This window comes from Tuber melanosporum, assembly GCF_000151645.1.
Source record: "Tuber melanosporum whole genome shotgun sequence assembly, scaffold_162, strain Mel28".
Classification (NCBI taxonomy): domain Eukaryota; kingdom Fungi; phylum Ascomycota; class Pezizomycetes; order Pezizales; family Tuberaceae; genus Tuber; species Tuber melanosporum.
Window position 1 is genome coordinate 167,336 of NW_003298822.1, and position 17,465 is coordinate 184,800.

The 17,465-nt window shown below is 46.9% G+C and overlaps 4 protein-coding genes; 3 read left to right on the plus strand and 1 right to left on the minus strand.

The window, feature by feature from the left end:
• Nucleotides 1–245: 245 nt before the first annotated feature.
• GSTUM_00003200001 (uncharacterized protein) lies at nucleotides 246–1,801 on the plus strand (the record flags this gene model as incomplete). XM_002836846.2 has 6 exons in its annotated part: nucleotides 246–347; nucleotides 467–480; nucleotides 514–545; nucleotides 656–853; nucleotides 902–1,130; nucleotides 1,177–1,801. The coding sequence occupies 6 exons, from the start codon at nucleotides 246–248 to the stop codon at nucleotides 1,286–1,288; spliced, it is 687 nt and encodes a 228-aa protein (XP_002836892.1). The 3' UTR covers nucleotides 1,289–1,801.
• A 132-nt stretch (nucleotides 1,802–1,933) lies between these two features.
• On the plus strand, nucleotides 1,934–3,117 carry GSTUM_00003201001 (uncharacterized protein; the record flags this gene model as incomplete). Its single annotated transcript, XM_002836847.1, has 7 exons — nucleotides 1,934–1,949; nucleotides 2,091–2,113; nucleotides 2,209–2,307; nucleotides 2,380–2,570; nucleotides 2,625–2,814; nucleotides 2,860–2,910; nucleotides 2,980–3,117. The coding sequence occupies 7 exons, from the start codon at nucleotides 1,934–1,936 to the stop codon at nucleotides 3,115–3,117; spliced, it is 708 nt and encodes a 235-aa protein (XP_002836893.1).
• Nucleotides 3,118–4,153: 1,036 nt separating this feature from the next.
• Nucleotides 4,154–4,728, minus strand: GSTUM_00003203001 (40S ribosomal protein S30). XM_002836848.2 has 4 exons: nucleotides 4,656–4,728; nucleotides 4,510–4,591; nucleotides 4,396–4,451; nucleotides 4,154–4,331 (listed from the first exon to the last, which is right to left on the minus strand). Exons 2-4 carry the CDS (start codon nucleotides 4,567–4,569, stop codon nucleotides 4,259–4,261), a joined length of 189 nt encoding a protein of 62 aa, XP_002836894.1. The 5' UTR covers nucleotides 4,570–4,591; nucleotides 4,656–4,728; the 3' UTR covers nucleotides 4,154–4,258.
• Nucleotides 4,729–14,454: 9,726 nt separating this feature from the next.
• On the plus strand, nucleotides 14,455–17,181 carry GSTUM_00003205001 (uncharacterized protein; the record flags this gene model as incomplete). XM_002836849.2 has 2 exons in its annotated part: nucleotides 14,455–15,523; nucleotides 15,579–17,181. The coding sequence occupies 2 exons, from the start codon at nucleotides 14,455–14,457 to the stop codon at nucleotides 16,610–16,612; spliced, it is 2,103 nt and encodes a 700-aa protein (XP_002836895.1). The 3' UTR covers nucleotides 16,613–17,181.
• Between the last annotated feature and the right edge of the window lie 284 nt (nucleotides 17,182–17,465).

The window sequence follows — 17,465 nt, forward strand, 5'->3', positions numbered from 1 at the left end:
CACTTGCTGTCTCTCGCAATGAGCCCTGAGCTATCGAATACCCGGAACATGACGTCAACCCTACTTTCCCCACCGAAACAACACTTGGCACCGATTCCATAGTAGGTCAGGTATAGCATCTCGAGACTCTCACCTCTTTTATAAGCTCAGCCATCCACAAGTAGAAGCGTTTCAATCGACAAATTACTAGGGAAATGGCTTTCAAGGTTTGACTCCCGCCCAAGATCCTCAGCTAGGGTCTGCTAATGCGGGCACTAGACTCTATCCGCCAAGAGTACCGCTGCCTTAGACAAAGAACTTATGAGCACAGGAGCCTTTTCCATCGACCAGCTTATGGAACTAGCTGGGTAAGCTGTAACCCCAAATACTTATCTAGGGTTTAGTTTACAAGATACTGACATCTTGGGTTCAGATTATCTGTATCTCAAGCCGGTATTGCCACTAACAAACATTGAAATTTTGGAAGGCTAAAAAAACCCCGTAAAGTCTATAGACTTCATCCTCCAAGAAAAGGGAAAAAGATCCTTATTGCTTGTGGACCGTAAGTCTTGCGCCCGGGTTAGTGTGGCGAAAGCTGATGTGTACGGTAGTGGAAATAATGGTTCTCTTCCATCCAGGAACCGATAAAAAAATACGGTACTCAAGAGCTGACAAGCTGCAGGTGGTGATAGCCTGGTCGCTGCACGCCATCTGTGGCATTATGACTACCAACCAACAGTCTACTACCCCAAGCAATCTAAAAACGAACTCTACCAACGACTCACAACACAACTAAAGAACCTTGGCGTGCCTTTCACCGAAGACTTTGGTGGGGCCTTAAAAGACACAAGTCATGTTGTTGATGCGATCTTTGGTATATCAACTAGCCGAGATCCCGGGGCATCACTAATAGCTTCCACAGGATTTAGTTTTTCGGGAGAGGTCCGAGAACCCTTCCCGGCGGTAATCAGAGCTCTGAAGGAAACTACTATTCCGGTGACCTCTATTGATGCACCTTCTTCGTGGGATATCGAAAACGGACCTCCAAACGAAGGGCCTGGGCAGGGTTTTTATCCAACTGCTCTAGTGAGTTTAACAGCACCAAAACCATTGGCAAAGTTCTTTCATGGCAGGCATTTCCTGGGCGGAAGGTATATCAGCATTTGCTTCAACTTGCATTTTTCTAACATTCTTCAGGTTTGTTTCACCTGATATCGCCCAAAAATATGATCTCGAACTACCAGAATATGACGGGATTGATCAAATTGTGGAGCTTGATCCCAAGACAGGGCAAAAGCTGAAACTCTAATTTGGAGATGCATCACTGTTTATATCTGGCTTTCCTCTTAACAATATTATATGACAATCTGCCCGTGGATCCCAGAATCCTATTGATACCACTGTATTAGATATTGTGTCAGGCTTCTCCTTCCGGTAGATCTTGATAACATTCCAAAGTGAGGCCCTCGAGGCACGGTCACGTGTGGGCACCAGCCACCTAACAACCAAACCCCAGTTTTGCTGTCATCGCCTAGCCCGAACACGGAATTCTCCATTTTTCTTCCCCTTCAACTTCGACATCGTCTTCTCTTGACCCTTCTTGTTCGCCAACTTCTAAACATTTTTTCCTATAATAGACTACGAGTAGTTTTATCTCGCATGAAGTTTCACACCCCAGCCAACCAGCGCTGTTAGAACTTTACTTTCTACCCTACTCTATTTTGCACTTGCGATTCCTCATAAGTCAGCTATAAGGAAACCCTAACCTCGTTCAAGAACACTGTGCCCGGCCTCAGTCCCAGCCTCCACTCCACTCCTCCCCTTCCTGCTCCATCCTTCTCCTACAGCTGCTGTTCGATCGCCCCTTCCCCTATTTATGCGCCTTGCCCACTGATATCCCCCACTCAACCGTCATAATAACACCCGTTGCAGCTGCCGTCGTGTACATCCAATCATGGCTTCCTCCGCATGTACTTCATCCCTCTCCTACATTTCTCTCTTTCCATTCCATTCCGTATCTCTCTCTTTCCCTCCAGCAATCTGTGTATCCAGTTCCGGTGCCTATACATCCTTCGGTATTTGTTCGCGCTGACAGTATCTTGAATTATTAGTGTCCGATGAAGATGTTTCGACGGTAATGATCCACTCATTCCAATTCGGCTGGCGGGCTGGTATTAGTGCATGATGAGTTGTCTAACATTAGGCGTTTTCCGCTGTTACCGTCATCAGTTTATACCGATTATCGATGCTATTCTTTTTGAGTCTGACCTGACAACTGTCTCCGTCAAAAAAGTCCGCAATGGCCTACAAACTAAAGTTGGCTACGATGTTACTTTTCAAAAGGCTTGAATTGACCTCCGCTATTGCATTAGCCGTGCACGTGCTGACTCTTGAATGCAGAAGCAAATTGACATTTTAATCGCTGATCGCTTCGAAAACGTTCTCGCTCAGCGGGAGTTTGACAACGGGGTTAAGCAGGAGGAGGATGCCGAAGGGGAAGATGAAGACAAGTACGAACCGGAAGTCAAGGGAGAGGTCTTCGAGGATGGTTTCTCTACTGCGGTAGACTTTGAGAATGCTGTTAAACATGAGTACTCGGTCACTCCCTCTAACAGGAGCAAGTCCGTCGTTGATGAGGACGCAAGACTAGCTGCTGAGCTCCACGCTCAATGGAATAGCGGTCGCCCTTCTAGATCCACCAAGAAGAAGTCAGTAAAACCCGCTCCAAAGGTCCGCAAATCCAAGATGAGCGACGTAAAAGTCAAATCTGATCGCTCCGGCGGTGAGAGGCCAGCAAAAAAGAAGAGAAAGGCTAACCCCAATAGTCCTTTCATGGTAAGGACTCTAGTCCCTTTACAGCCCACTTCTAACCTACCACAGGCTCCATTGATCCTCTCGGAACCTCTGTCGGGCCTCTTGGGCGAAACCATGGTATCTACCTTACCCCCTACTCTCACCCCACATCCCGTAGGGTGTTTTCTCAGGCTGACGGTCCCCAAGCTCTCACGTCCGGAAACAGTAAAACGTATTTGGGCGTACGTCAAGGAGCGCAATCTCCAGGACCCTGAAGATAAGCGTTACATTCTTTGCGATGATTCCATGAAGCCAATCTTTGGTAACAAAATACACATGTTGTAAGTCGAGTTCTACACAAATACCAGACCGACAAGCTTCATTCTAATTTGTCGCAAACAGTACTATGAACAAGGTACTTGCCCAGAACATGTATAAACCGGAGGAGAAAATATAACATCATGTCGCCATTGCTGGTGTTTTGTGATCTACATCAATGGCGGAAAAACTGTACAAGGGGTCTTGCTGTATCAACAACGGTTTTTTATTTTATTTTTCCCTTCCCTTAGTTGTGGTCCTAGGGGTTTTTTTTTTTTTTTTATCATCCTCGGTTTGTCGCTTTGCGGTTCTATCTTACCGGGCTCTTTCTACTACGTAGCGTTTTTTCTTGGATCTGGGAACTGGAGCTATTAGGTCATTGGGGTATTCCTTTTTGTCTTTCTCTAATCCTGTTTCTCGGTAATTTTCTCTTCTTTTCTATTTCTTCCACTTTAAGGAAATTGAGGGTGGGATGGGTCAGGGGTAAGCTCTATTTGAGCGTGGGGTAACAGATGGTACCTTATTCGATTGATATGACATGGTTGACTGTGTGGCCAGATAGATGGATGGCCTTGATATATCTATCGGGTACCATCGTTTTTGGGATGCTTATTACTCTAGCAGATGGTACTGCTCGGGCTTATTGTTGTGAGTAGACCGTCAGATATCCGGACGGTATTGTAGTACAGTCAATTTAATATAGCTTTATGGCAGTGGCCTGCCTAAATTTCTACCAAGGCTAACTAGCACGCACAATTCTATAGGCCATGAAACAGAACACAAACACTAAAACATTAATATCAGACTGCGGCTTTGTAACGGTAGTAAAGGTGGCGGAAAGGAGCCCAATGATACCCGATAGGAGGGCGAAGAACGACCTGCAACAATAAAAGGGTCCGTCATATGGCTTCCATCTCTAATATCACGAAAAATCGCCACTCCCACCACCATCTGTCAATCGATCCAGTCATCCAATCATCCAACCATTCACCAAACCCCTAAAATCCCGTATCATAACCCGTAAATCCCATGATGGAGAAAAAGTGAAAGAACACCGATCGTATCCCAAAGAAAAAAGATTAAATTCCCAGAAGAGTATACATTTTTTTGTTTCGGGTTTTGGTTTTTTTGGGCCGCTTTCGTTACCCCTCTTATTCGCTCTGACTCTCTAAGTTCCCGGGTTGGGGTTCATCTTTCTCTTTCCGCCGGTCATGGTAACATTGACGAATCGACGGGTGTAGCTGTTTCATCCCAGTTGTTAGCTTTTGCCGAAGGAATATAGCGAAGGGGGCAGTGGGTGATTACAGAATTCTCTTCTTAGCACGGCCCTTGGGCTGCTTGGGCTTTTCTTGGGGCTCAACCTGTATATTGTTAGTTGCGAACTCTTCGGTTGGTGCTGGCGAAAAGAGGGGGACAAACCTTGGGAGTCTGAGACTTGACTTTACCGGCACGAGCGAGTGATCCATGGACTTTACCCATGATTGCGTTTTGTTTTGCGAAACTTTGCGCCCAGTCAGCCGGTGAGTTTTTCCTTCTTTCTCCTCGACCTTTAGAAGATGGCGTACCTTGTTGTTTTCTGGCCGTTGAGGTTCAAGCCGAAGTTTGGCGGTGGTGAGTCGGCGGGTTGTTGTCGTTGGGGTGGTTAGTTTGACTGATTGATTGTTGAGCGATGGTGGCTGCTTTGTTGTAACAGTTGTACCACGGTGTGACTTTGTTTTTCCTCCGGAGGACAGGGCTGTAACCTAATTTTTGCTGCAACTGCAGTACACGACCGTGCCCGGACTTGTTTCTCAACCAAGATTTGCCTTCCCCATTTGCAGTCTCATAGTGGGTACAGGTACAATACTCGGACATGGAAGGGAAAATCGAGCAAGGCAGATACAATAACAAGGAACCTCGGGAATCATGTAGGTGACATGTTGGGAAAGACGGGGGGGTCGGGGGGGTTAGGATGCCAGAGTAGTTGCATTCTGATATTTGTGAACGCCAGCTCTTACTACTCTCTTTAAAAGACTTTAAAAGTTCCAAATCCTGGATTACCCAATCCCCTGCACCGAAGCACCAGTTTTGCCTCCATATTCATTTAAACTTTATAAAGGAAAGTAGGGAAAAAAATAATCAGTCCCATGCTACATCTGCCCAGTATCAGTCTGGTACTTGAGTCCGAGCCCTCTGAGCTGCCGATCTTCTCAAAAATTCTGGCTAGCTCAGTACTTGTAACGATAGGGTTGTCTGAGGAACTCGATTTTCAGATCCATTTCGGAGGTGCTATAAGCTTTTTTTTTTTCCTGAAGTATAGTGTAACTATCAGAGTGCCTACTTATTCAGTAAATTTTAAACAGATGTAACTTAACAGGCAATTAACTTGAACATAGGCTTAGAACTGGATACACTGTAATCTTTCAATATATGCTGAGAAGATGGGAAAATAGGTACTAGCCTGATACATTAATCTATAGTAGGATGTGTTATAAAGTCATAATGTCATGCTCAATATCGCTCCAATTTTGAATTTAAGAGTGTTCTGGGGAGGTCAAAGACTGCTCTATTGGGTACTGAGGGCTCGGAATTATCCGGCTTGTTCTGTAGCAATTGGGAAGTACATTCCTTTTTCCCAGGAATGCATTCATATAAAGAAAATAGAAATACAGGAAGAATAAAATGTATCATAAATAATAGGGGGGTTGAGGAATGAAGAGAAGCACTTTTATATTCTTGGAGTAACTATGGTTAGATAACCATGATTCCTCTTATTTCAAATAGGTTATCGTATATTACGCCCAATTCGTTCAAAAGAGCCGTTTAGCAGGTGACATGGTTTCTTGTAACCTTCCCAGAAAATTACTACTAGCACTAACTTCTAAACGTGCACTTGGAATAACAAGTCAACTACTTTTTTAACAAAAGACTAGCCTTCTTCTGACACTTATGATATTTACAAGCTCCTATTAGTTTTCCCCTAAGCAGCAAGCACATCTATCTTTACCCACTCTAATTGCTTATCTTTTACGTTACTCTCGGATCTACTTTCTGTTCCGAGGAGTGTATTAGCTTTGTTCTTCTGTAATTCACTCACTAGGTTTTACCCAATTTAACCTGTATCCTAAGATTTGTGTGTATGCACCTATCATACTTTATTGGGTTAGATACGTTATGTTCGACGCCTGTGGTTACTGGGCTGTTGACAAGTCGTGTGACCATGGCTACAGGCGTTCCGGCAGATATTGAGCATTAATGCATTCGGAAGGCAACCCACCAATAGGCGGGATTCGGGCTATGAGATGTTTCTAATTTTTCCTGCAACACCTGGGTCCTGCGGGGCCGATAGGGGATGAAATGTTCTCAGAAATCTTTGTGGCTTTCCTGGTTGAAGCGAGTGATATATCGTGAATTAAGTCACCCAGCGGATTCTCTGATTTCTCCCTTGTGGCTAGAGAAGGTAGGTAAATACCACTCTTAACCAGCAAGGCTGTAGTGACATCGCAACTACCTTGGCATATTTGAATTTAAGCTATGTTGTAAGGCAAGCGCATATTCCCATTTCTTATCATACGTGGCATTCAGCCGCTCTCTGACAAGTTGCCCTAACGGAGCTGTTAGTATGGTATGTGGCAGAGAAGCGTAAATAGAGAGTTGAAGGCGTGAGACAACATTGATTTCTTAGCTCATCACTTTATTAGGCTGTTATCTAATAGCGTGGCCTGAGAGGGGCATGATGCTGCGGATTTGTAGAGTTTCAATTACCACTTAAACCAGGCGCAAATGCGTATGGCCGTCGAACTTTACACACTTTGTTCGAAGGCTTTTCAAAAGAACCCTTTGACAACGGACAACACATCTATCTTTAAGATATATTAACCAAAGCCCAAGCGACAAGATTATGCAAGCGCCTTGGAGAGCCATTCCATCCCTTCTCAGATATCATAATTGATCACTCGCTCGATGCGGCCGGAAGTCCTCTCCCGCATACGCTCTTGTGTTGGCCGCTATAATACCAATATCTGTGACACAAATTACCGAAATTTTCAGGGGCCGGAGTGCAATCCTGGAAGGCTCGCCCATTGCGGTCTGTACTATTGTTAGTACGCCATCGCAAATCGAAACCTACCAGCTACCGGTATTCACACGCAAGTAGGTTCCCTGGCGAGCAAGGAGGGAGAGAGGAGAAAGTCACTCCTCCTCATATTAATACCTCAGACATTGATACCATATGGGGACTAGGCGGCACTTTCACCAGAAAAGGAGAAGAAGAAAAAGTGCAACGTGATTTACCAATGACTTTAAAAACTAGTGGGGGCGGTGCCCTTGCCTAGCTAATCAAAAACCACCCGGCGCTTCATAGGATGCCAGATACCGAGCGAGAAGGTGTTTCTCGAGTGGATCTTTTGGCTAGCAAACCGGAGGAATCGGGCTTGTTTCTTGTCCTACATCTGCGATGCATCGATGGGGCTAGCTCGGCCTCTGAGTTGCTCTACCCAGCACAAGTATCCATGCATGTGTGCAGGTATGTAATACCCTTGATGGACTGATTTAAATATAGCTGTCTGTGCGTACAATCACTCCAATAGGATGTACTCATCTCTCACTGATCGGTTTTAAGTAGCCGCCGGTGTATGCACTTAGGTGTACAAGTGGTAAATGAGATTTAGGTTTGGTCGGAGTGGGCTTTGGTCTTGAGTTTGGATATCTCTTGGTGTGATGCTTTGGTTATAGAGATATGAGAAGCTCTGGTGAGATGCTGTTGAGAACCGGTTTAGATGAGCGTGAGTCGGGGCTATCTCTAGGCAAGTACGCCAATGGATTTCCGTGTTATGAATTATGGTAGAAATTGTGCTCGCAGCATATCTAAAGTGCCATCAGCTTATATCCATTCTTGTGAAAGCCCCAAGATATGCTTGCAGCTATGATACCTCCATAAGTATGGTAGATTCCACCACTACAGTCTTCCGAGGGGGCGCTATAAGCCTGAAATGACCTAACATAGTACCTAAATACCCATCTTCTCCGTCATGGATATGCGATCATGTCTTAAGCATTTAGGTAACACAAAGTAGAGTGATACCCGTGCATCGCAGGCTCTGCCATACTGTATCCGAGTACCTTATCTTAATGATCCAAAAATACACTTCTTGGTACCGGTATTTGGGACGTCCAATTTGAGTAGTTGTCAGGAGGCTGGATTGAGATGCGTTAGGCAAATGGGCTGTGAAAACCCGTTTTGGGCGCCTCAGAAAGCTTCGCCGTCCCGGTGTAACCGGATTGCCGAAATTGGGCATGTTTTTTTTTAAAGATAGTCTTTATGCTTCCGCTCTGCCCAGCGCTCAGGGAAGCGCTGCACCGTGCTGTGTCCGCGAATTGCCTTACACGCTGTTCTCCCGAGAGAAAATCGTGTGAAGAGAAATAGTGCGTGGGGGACTGCGGATGGTTTCGTAGGCGTGTGAATCCCCGTCCATCCTAGTCCGACAGCAATACTTGAGGGCCAGTACAGTACTGTACAGTGCCCGGGAGACTATTTTTCATTGACTAACTTTACTTGCGTCTTGGAGCTCAATATGGTATTTAACCCTCCCTTTTTTGAAGTGAAATTATTTTGTAGTCAGTTATTACGCCAATTTAGACTTTAAGGCTAAGCACGTTCTCCACCGGCAATTCTATGCAGAATATGATACCGATGTGATTACTATACTTGTACTACATGACCCGATATACGCCCCGGTTGGTGAGCGGTGGTGGTATGGCCAGAGTCGGATCTAGTAACGAATTAAGCGCCCTATTAAGACGCCCAGATATAAGTTATGGAGCAGTTATTTGATATTAACCACCTAAATATATCCCTTTCTCCCCCGGTTAATGTTTTCATAACCTTGCATCTGCAATTTGTGGATTAGTATGATATCCATACTGTTGAACTCGCAAGTCTTAACGATGGATAAAAGTGGAAGCCCGATTGCGCAGGTAGATAATAGATAAGAGAAGTTTGACTTGGAACTGGGGGGGCGTGTGGATAAGCATGGGGGATATGGTAAAAAAACCTTTGTTCCATCTAATCTATGATACTCGAGTAACAGCAACGGTCGAGACAGGTATAAATAAAACATAATCAATGCATCTCGATCCTTCCATAGATCACCACACCTATCTCTATTTCCCCACGCATGCCCCCCATTCCTCCGCACACTCCCGTGATAACAAAGGAAAGACATGTTTGGAGAATCTCCTCCGTAAATCTCTGAACCTCCATTCTGATCTACAAAACTCCTGAGCTCGCCCGTAGGAGATCTGAGATCGGGAGCGACTCAATCATCGGCAAAGTCAGAGCTCTAGATGACTGAGCCGAATCCCAGTTTGGACCATCTCGCCCAAAAAATACACTCTCTCTCGTTGAGCTCGGCACATCAAAACATCAGCCAGCAGACTGTGATCCATGACGTGGCACGCAGCTTTCCGGGTCAACCTTTCCACGGTTCGCAGACCCGAGTACGGTACCGTACCTCACAGCTTCATTCAGAAGAGCTTGGTCAGTTTACCGTGCGGCCCGCATTTAGTCCCTTATTACTTGAATTAAATTACACGTCGGTGTGGGCGCCATATCGCGGGGTTGTCAACGCATGCCGATTCTACAATTCTGGTACAAATAATCGCGGGCCGAACCTGTATGAACCCGTCTCCATAAATACCCTCTATACTCTATCTATGTCTCTCTCCACTGGCTAATGCGGTAGCAAGTAGGTGCGCCTTCCGTCTGTTTGTGGGATGCAGATGGGGAAAATAAGCAGGACGCGGGCGCCAGGCGGCTATTGGGCTGTGGGAAACCGCACGGAGAGGGTAGGCTCTAGTAAGCTACCATCAGACCTTCTCCAAGCCTCTAGGATATGCCTGGATAAAGAGGTATTTAACCATATTCTCCGAACAGAAATAGTGGCGACTTGTTATTACTATAACACTATACGGTAGAGGTATTTTCGGGGCAAATACTACCCCCCCGTCCGAAACACGAGCTTCTGCCGTCAGCACTGGAGCGGCTGAATAGAGATACAGCTCCAATCAATGGCTCCGAAGAGCGATGTCGCAGCTTAGGCCGATGTCTCCACCTTTTTTGTTATTTCTCTTCGGCATTGGACCCCGGTAGCACTAAAGATATAAGATTCAAAATCGGTCGGAATGTAAACCCAAATGTGAGATCTATGTCGATGGGTGTGGAGGAAATACGGATAGGGCAGTTTGGCAGACTGCATCGCTGTCATTAACCTTATATCGGATTTTCTCTCCCCTTAAAATTTGTGTTGAACTTGCAAGCAGGGCACTTATAGTGCAAGTGTGGTAGCGGGTCATACAGTTACTAGGGGTTTGGAAGATGGATCTAGATATTCCGAACCTCCAGGGAGTTCTCCGTCGTGCGCAGTAGCCTAGGTCGGTGGCTGCTATAATACCTATCACAGCACAGCGAACGAGTGACTAGAGGTGATCATGACTATATATTTCCTGCCGTATTACTACGGCGGCATATTTACCCTAACGGAGATATCATACCCGTAGTTAGGATTTCTGAATGTGTCCTGTTCTTAACCAACCTATATCTAATATCATTGATTTACTCGATATCTCCGCTTTACAAATATGTTGAGTAAGGTGGAATAAAGTGTTTGACCACAAGACAATATTATGTGGACGAGGTATTTCTCGTATGGATTATACATTCTGACATATCCGTAATCAAAGTTCAAACATTGAGTCAACTGGTATCGTTTTGAACCCTTTTCGGACATAAGCAAGCCCAACGAGGAGACCCAAAGGTGAAGAAGGCAAGTTGTATCGTGCACACATTGTTGGGCCTCACAAACCGGTAAGCCAGAACCCTCCCCCGAAAAAGAGAGAATTCACACCGGTACTATACGACATTCCTACCCGGAATGGCCGAGTCCCTCGGCACTCTGCAGGCGGCATACCGGCACTGTACAGTACTCGAGTACTTGGGTATCATACTCCACATTGTATCATACCGAGGGGTCTGAGGGCTGCCTCCAAACCTGGTAATAGTTCTCTAGCAAGGTCTCAACGCATAAGCACAGCAGATTGCGACGAATGGCCAAAGGGTGGCCCTGAGCAGGTAATAGTTCCCTTTCTAACCCTTGCTTTGCTTGCTGCCATGGCCACCTCTCTCCCCTCTTCAGCCTAGTAATGCGGTTTGTCAAATACCGGTACCGTAATTACACACACTAAAGAAGAAGCGGCGGCTCCATAGGGCTGCCCTGGCTGCAACCAGAGTCGCTGGTCGCATAATCATGTCTCGACAAATAGCCGTCCTGTACAACAATGCTATATTTAGCTACGCCACAGTTCCGCTTTCATCTCGAGCTACCGGTACTCGAGTAACCCCCCACCGGATATCGGCCAAAAAGCCATCTAGAGAAGAGGCTAAAAGATCATGGACCTTAAACCCACCCCGAGTGTTAAAGTACCGCGTCCTGTGCTACCGTAGCGGTTGGTGCTCGTATCATGGGGTTAGGAGTGAGCATCGAGATGTGAAGGCCACTGAAGCCTATAGTAGCATTTAAGGAGATTGAGGTCACTGGTACAGTACTAGTACATGTAAAGTAGAGCATAAATTGCACCTCCCAATCAAAGAAAATAGGGATATAACAGATCTTGTGAAACTTAATTAGGAGACCTAGGCTCCTGCGTTGTGGAGCACAAGTACAATTTGTTCATGGGATCCCCGGTCCTCCCCGTGACTCAGTGCCGGCAGGCGACATAAGAGTTCTTGGGTTCAAAGTTGCTGGGAAGCTATTGCACAGCCCTTAAGAACAAACGGCGAACTTTTCTAGAACAAAGTACACAGTGTTGCCCACTTACGAACGGCTCCTGAAGATCTATTCGTGTGTGTGTGGTTGCCCGCAAGGACAAGTCTCTGGTGTGTGGGTGCCTGTCACACCTTGTGCGCTCCCATTTCGTTTCAGCACATCCCATCTTGCCGGGTTGGGTTGGGCTGAAAGAAGGGAATGCCTTGAGAGAAGCCTAGCGAGCAGAAATGAAGAAGCCAACCCAGGATGTTGTAAGTTGGGGCTGGTTTGACTTTTCGTGGATGATAATCCAGGTGCGGTACTCGAGTAATAGCCTGACAGGATCTTAAGTGGTAGTACGATACTTGCGGTAATAGAGTGATTTCTAATTTTGCGGGAGTCAGAAAAAGCTACCCTACTGTACTCGTACTATGTACAATACTCGAGTACTCTCTCGCGGTACTGAGGTGTGAGTTCCGGTCCCTTCCCTTCTTCTCTTCTTCCTATCCGATGATCAAGCCTCGTCACTCTACAAAGGACGCTGCGGATCGAAAGGATATCCTGTACAGTAGTAGTGCAGCAGGAGCCCAGTAGAAATTGCGCAAATAAGAAAAACGGAAGGTGATTGACTTTTGTCACTAGATTACCATACACAATCCTCGTGGGTAAGGTATCTACTGCGGGGGGGTTAGAGTAGCGGGCGGTTGTGGGCTACCGTCGTGATAAGAATAGAAGGATTTTGGAAGGAAGGGGGGGGGGGTTCCAAGAAGGCCCAATGAGCGCCAGCCCACCACCCCACCTTCTTTCAGGGGACTGTGTTGTGTGTGGAAGAATGAGGCAAGGGGAATCAGAGGCAAGAAGTCGGTGGTGGAAGAAACAGCAAGAATAAGAAAGGCTACTCGAGTACAAGTAAGAATCAAGGACAAAGGATCAGGAGAAAGAGGAATGTTATCCCCACGCTTGAAGTTAAAAGTGAGATTAGTGAAATGAAATGAAATGAATCGGTGCTGTAATATTAAATGTTGTATTAGTGTTTTACTGTACCCGTATATCCTAGGGGCCTCAGGTGCAGCAAATTTTTGTTAGAGCAGAAAAAACCTCCCCCGCCGCCCCTGTTGACTGTAAATTCACTTTTCATCTTCATCCGCTGTCGGCTCGTGATAAACACCCCACCATCACCATCATAATCGCCCATCATCGTCTCCCACCAAACAAAATTTCACTGACTAACTTACGCCCCCCTCCTCCCTATTAATCTACGCTCCCTATATCCTATTATTGAGCTCGCTCATTAACTGAGCTCTCCCTCGATTGTCAAACAATCATTCTCATTCATCTTAACTACACCCTTCATCTCCGTTCTCCTACACAAAACTCCTGGTAGCGAGACGCCGCATTCCTGTTCCTTAGGGACCATTACACAGACCCTGCACCACCCCGCAGATACCGGTACGGTACTCTCGTTCTTCACCTCCTTTTATCGATCACTATTACCGACCGCTACAGTTAATCGAGCACCGGCGTTACTGGAGCTTGAAAGACTTAATCGATCAATCAAAACTTATCACTTGGTATCCTACTCGCGCAATACGGTAACGATACCTTGCTTCTTCTGGAGTACAGTACCACCCCCTCACCCCTCCCCCTCACTATCCTAATCATCAACCTCCTCCCTTGGTGCCCTCGGAATATAGTAGATTGAGGCAAACGCCGCCCTTCAGTATTATCCATCCACCGTCACTGTGCTTGCTTTTTTTCTCTTTCCTCTTTCCAAGATTATCGAAAAAAGCATTATTGTGTGGATATTCTTCTAGGGTTACCTCTTGAACCCTTGGGCACCGCCTCCCCGAACCAAACTCGTGCCTGCCTGCTAGGGAGAAAAAAAAAAAAAAAAAGGGCACTATTGTACTTTCGTCCAACGAAGAGGCTGTGCGGTTCCAGTTCCTGTCGATCGATTGCGCCGAATCAGCATTATCAAGCTTCGAAGACCACCCGCAACCACACTCGAACAACCCCTACCCACAATAGCTATATTCTCCCACACATACCCGAGCTGCAAGTGTTCCTTAGAACCTTCTCAGTGGGCAAGTCACCTCGAGTAAGCTCCTTGCGCGAGACAAAAAGGTAGCATTCCCCACCTCGTCACTTCCTTCCCACGCCTCATAACATAACCCCCTGCCCCATCTCGATAACCCACCGGATATTGACCTTGCGAGGCACAAACTATATCGTCACTCGAACTCACTGGCGTCTGTTTTTGTGGTAGACTAGGATACCTTGGGCAGTCTTCGAGAAGTAACGGGATCGGATCTAAAGCACCAGCCTCCTTCAAAGCCAACCTTCACCACGGTACTATACCTATCCACCTCGATAAACCAAGCCCAGCTTTGAGAGATCGGGCTTCTTCCTAATTCCAAGCATTGCGGACACTGGCCCTAAGTGAGGGTTTCTTTAATTGGTGCCTGCTTCTTTGCTTAGCCTCATACCCTCACCAAACTTCACTACCCCCCCCACTCAAAGCCTCACTCTAATCCCTACGATCTCATTCCACCTTGCACCCTAAGAAAAATAAAATAAAATCGCAATGTCCTCTACAAATCGTGGCCAGAGTGGGCAGGCAGATGGCTTAAATCTCCAGCACTTTGCTACCTCCACAGACGAAGATTCACTATACGTCCCGACTGCCGCAGATCAAGACTACACCGGTTTTCAAAGATATCCTGGATACGGCCTAGATCAACAGCGACTAGAGGATATTAGACGAAGCACCTCACCCCATCTCCAGGCCTCTACCCTTCCACCGTCCCAGCACCCCAGTAGCGGTCGCCAGGACTATTCCGACTTTTCGCTATACCCCAGCTCAACTGATCCAGCCCTCTTCGATTACGAAAATAAAGAGGGTTTAACCAGTGGAAGTATTAATCCTGCGGATTTGATTAGCTCGGCGCACTCCGCGCATTCTTCGCAGCACAACACACCGCCGTTACATATTCATCCTAATCAGCAACAATCATCCCAGCCCGACTCGGCTACTTTCCTCTCTCTAGGGCCAACTAACCCCTCCCCCGGCTCCGAGTGGGATCCAGTATTTGCACATCAGGAGAGCACTTGGAACAGCCATCGCAAGACACCTAGTGAATACTCGGAAATCTCATCAGCTGCTGCCAGTCCATTCCTTCAGAACTCAGAATTCCCCGAACACTCTTCGCCCCTACTTCAAGGAAGCAATCACCCCCAGCAGGGGTCTATGCAAGATTTCTTGAACTCTAACCAAGACTTCAATCCTGGTGGAGATTCCTTCGGGTTGGATCAATTCAGCCTCAACGAGCGCGACGTATCACCTCACGTATCGCCTCGGGTTAGTCCGGTTCCTGGTCAATTGAATAGCGGTTCCAATAGTCCTTACATGTTGCCTCAGGAGAATCAGTACCTTTCCTACGTTCCTCCCATGTCACAGGATCAAGGCATGGGACTTATGCAGCCACAACACCCTCCCGCCGGACATGGCCTGGGAGTTGACAGCGCTGGTCCGGGTGAAGAGGGACCTTTCCCTCAGATCAACGTTATATTTGCTCCACCACAAAGGCAACCCACATTCCCCGGTAAACCAGGATTTACTCATGACGACAGTGCTCTTAGCCCCCCTCCAAAAAGTGAGTTTCAATCTCCCTGACAATTTCCGATGATTGAATATTAATCGTTCCATAGGTCCTCAGCGTAAACGGTCTAAATCGGACCCATTCTCCGGCTCGTCATCTGGGGGTAGCCCCATTACCCGACCAATGGCTATTCCGTCAGGTTCACAAAGCCCCGTTGGGAATCGCTCAAGGAGAAACTCGTTGAGCCCTGTTGACGTCGTTACGGCACCTGTTGGTAGTCCTGGAGCGGCTAGCAGTGCTTCTAGCGCCGGGAAAATTTCGCGTAGATCTTCAACCAATTCTCTTCCAAACAGGGATTACTTCCTTGGTCTGGCATGTCCTGGAAGGCCCGGAAATGCAGCTAGCGAGAAGAGGGTTCAAAAACACCCAGCGACTTTCCAATGCACACTGTGCCCCAAACGTTTTACACGTGCCTATAATCTTCGTTCACATCTTCGCACTCATACTGACGAGCGACCTTTCGTTTGCACAATATGCGGTAAAGCATTCGCCCGTCAGCACGACCGCAAACGCCACGAAGGGCTCCACTCTGGCGAGAAGAAATTCGTCTGTAGAGGTAACCTTAAGCCGGGAGGAGCATGGGGTTGCGGCCGGAGATTTGCGAGAGCCGATGCTCTGGGCCGTCACTTCCGGAGTGAAGCTGGGAGAGTATGTATACGCCCACTACTCGAGGAAGAGACGGCAGAAAGGCAGCGCAACCAGATGCTTGCTCAAGGGCAAATGCTTGACCCTACTCTTGGCCACCTATCCGGTCCCAGCGATCAACAGGGCATCGCGGGTCCCAGTTCTATGGACCCAGTCAATGGAATGGTGTTCCCCAGCGCTCTTTTAGAACAATACCCTGCCTTGGCGAATATGGAGTGGGGCAACATGGCGTCGGGGGAACAAGATGACATCGCAGAGGGCGAGGGCAGTAATCGCAGCAGCTTCGATGCTAGCGGTGGAGAATGGGATGAAGCAAGTGCCAGCGGGGGGTCGGCTCTAGCTAGTCATAGAAATAGCTATGACGGGAGCCGTGGTGATTGGAGCGGGAATGAAGAATGGGCCAGTGATACTGGCGGGGAATATCATCATGAGAGGTGATGATGCTGAGGGGGCGTTCTCCGGGGCGCTCTAGCTATGCTTTGCCGAATCCGCAGATTCATATGGACGGAGTTTGGATTTCTTTTGTGATACCTTTGGCCTTTTTCTTTTTTCCTTTCGCATTTTCACCTTACGTTTGCTCCTCCGTTTACAGTAAAAGGTTGGGTTGGTCCCGGAGTCAATCGCTTCAAAATTTTAGTCTCTGTCTTTCGCTGATATACCCTTTTTTCTTTCCTCTTTTTTTCTTTCCTTGGGGATAGGGGATTAACGGTGATAAGCGAGGATGGCATGGGCCTGATATTGATTTCTTACTCTTTCTCTACTTCTTGCTATCCACTTTTCTTCAATTCTCTCTGGAATCTTTTTTCCCTTTTCCATTGTTTCCTTTGGTGCTGTCACTCTGCTTGGTTTGATGTTTGATGATGCCTTTCGTAGATTGTTTATTCGTGTAATTTCACACAAATATTACCCCTACTGCCTTCCGTTAAATACTTTATCGATTTTTTGTGCTATCGGTACTTGTGAGGCTAGTGAGGGGTTGTGATAACTTGAATAAATGCATGAAGTTGTGATAGTACAAGGGGCCGCATTAAGTCTTCGTAGAAATATAATCGAAAAAAAGAGCCCTCGTATGATACAAACCAAAGTGGCTTCTCCACCAAAATCCGTTAAAACCGGTGATCGCTGAATGCCTGTCCTTTGTATGACACTTCGTATGATACCGGTCTGATACAGTGCAAGTACTGTGCTGTACCAGCACCCTATCTTTATGTGTGGCTGTGTTGCCGTGTGTGGTGGTGGCTGGTGGTGCAGTAGCCTGGTATTATCACTGCTTATTAATCTGCCTGTGCGC

What these genes read in the sequence shown, in the direction of transcription:
- GSTUM_00003203001 (XM_002836848.2), bottom strand. Translation starts at nt 4,569, where the DNA reads ATGGGTAAAGTCCATGGATCACTCGCTCGTGCCGGTAAAGTCAAGTCT. An exon ending in TCAAGTCTCAGACTCCCAAG is followed by an intron (nt 4,452 to 4,509) that starts GTTTGTCCCCCT and finishes AACAATATACAG; the next exon opens with GTTGAGCCCCAAGAAAAGCC. An exon ending in CGTGCTAAGAAGAGAATTCT is followed by an intron (nt 4,332 to 4,395) that starts GTAATCACCCAC and finishes GGGATGAAACAG; the next exon opens with CTACACCCGTCGATTCGTCA.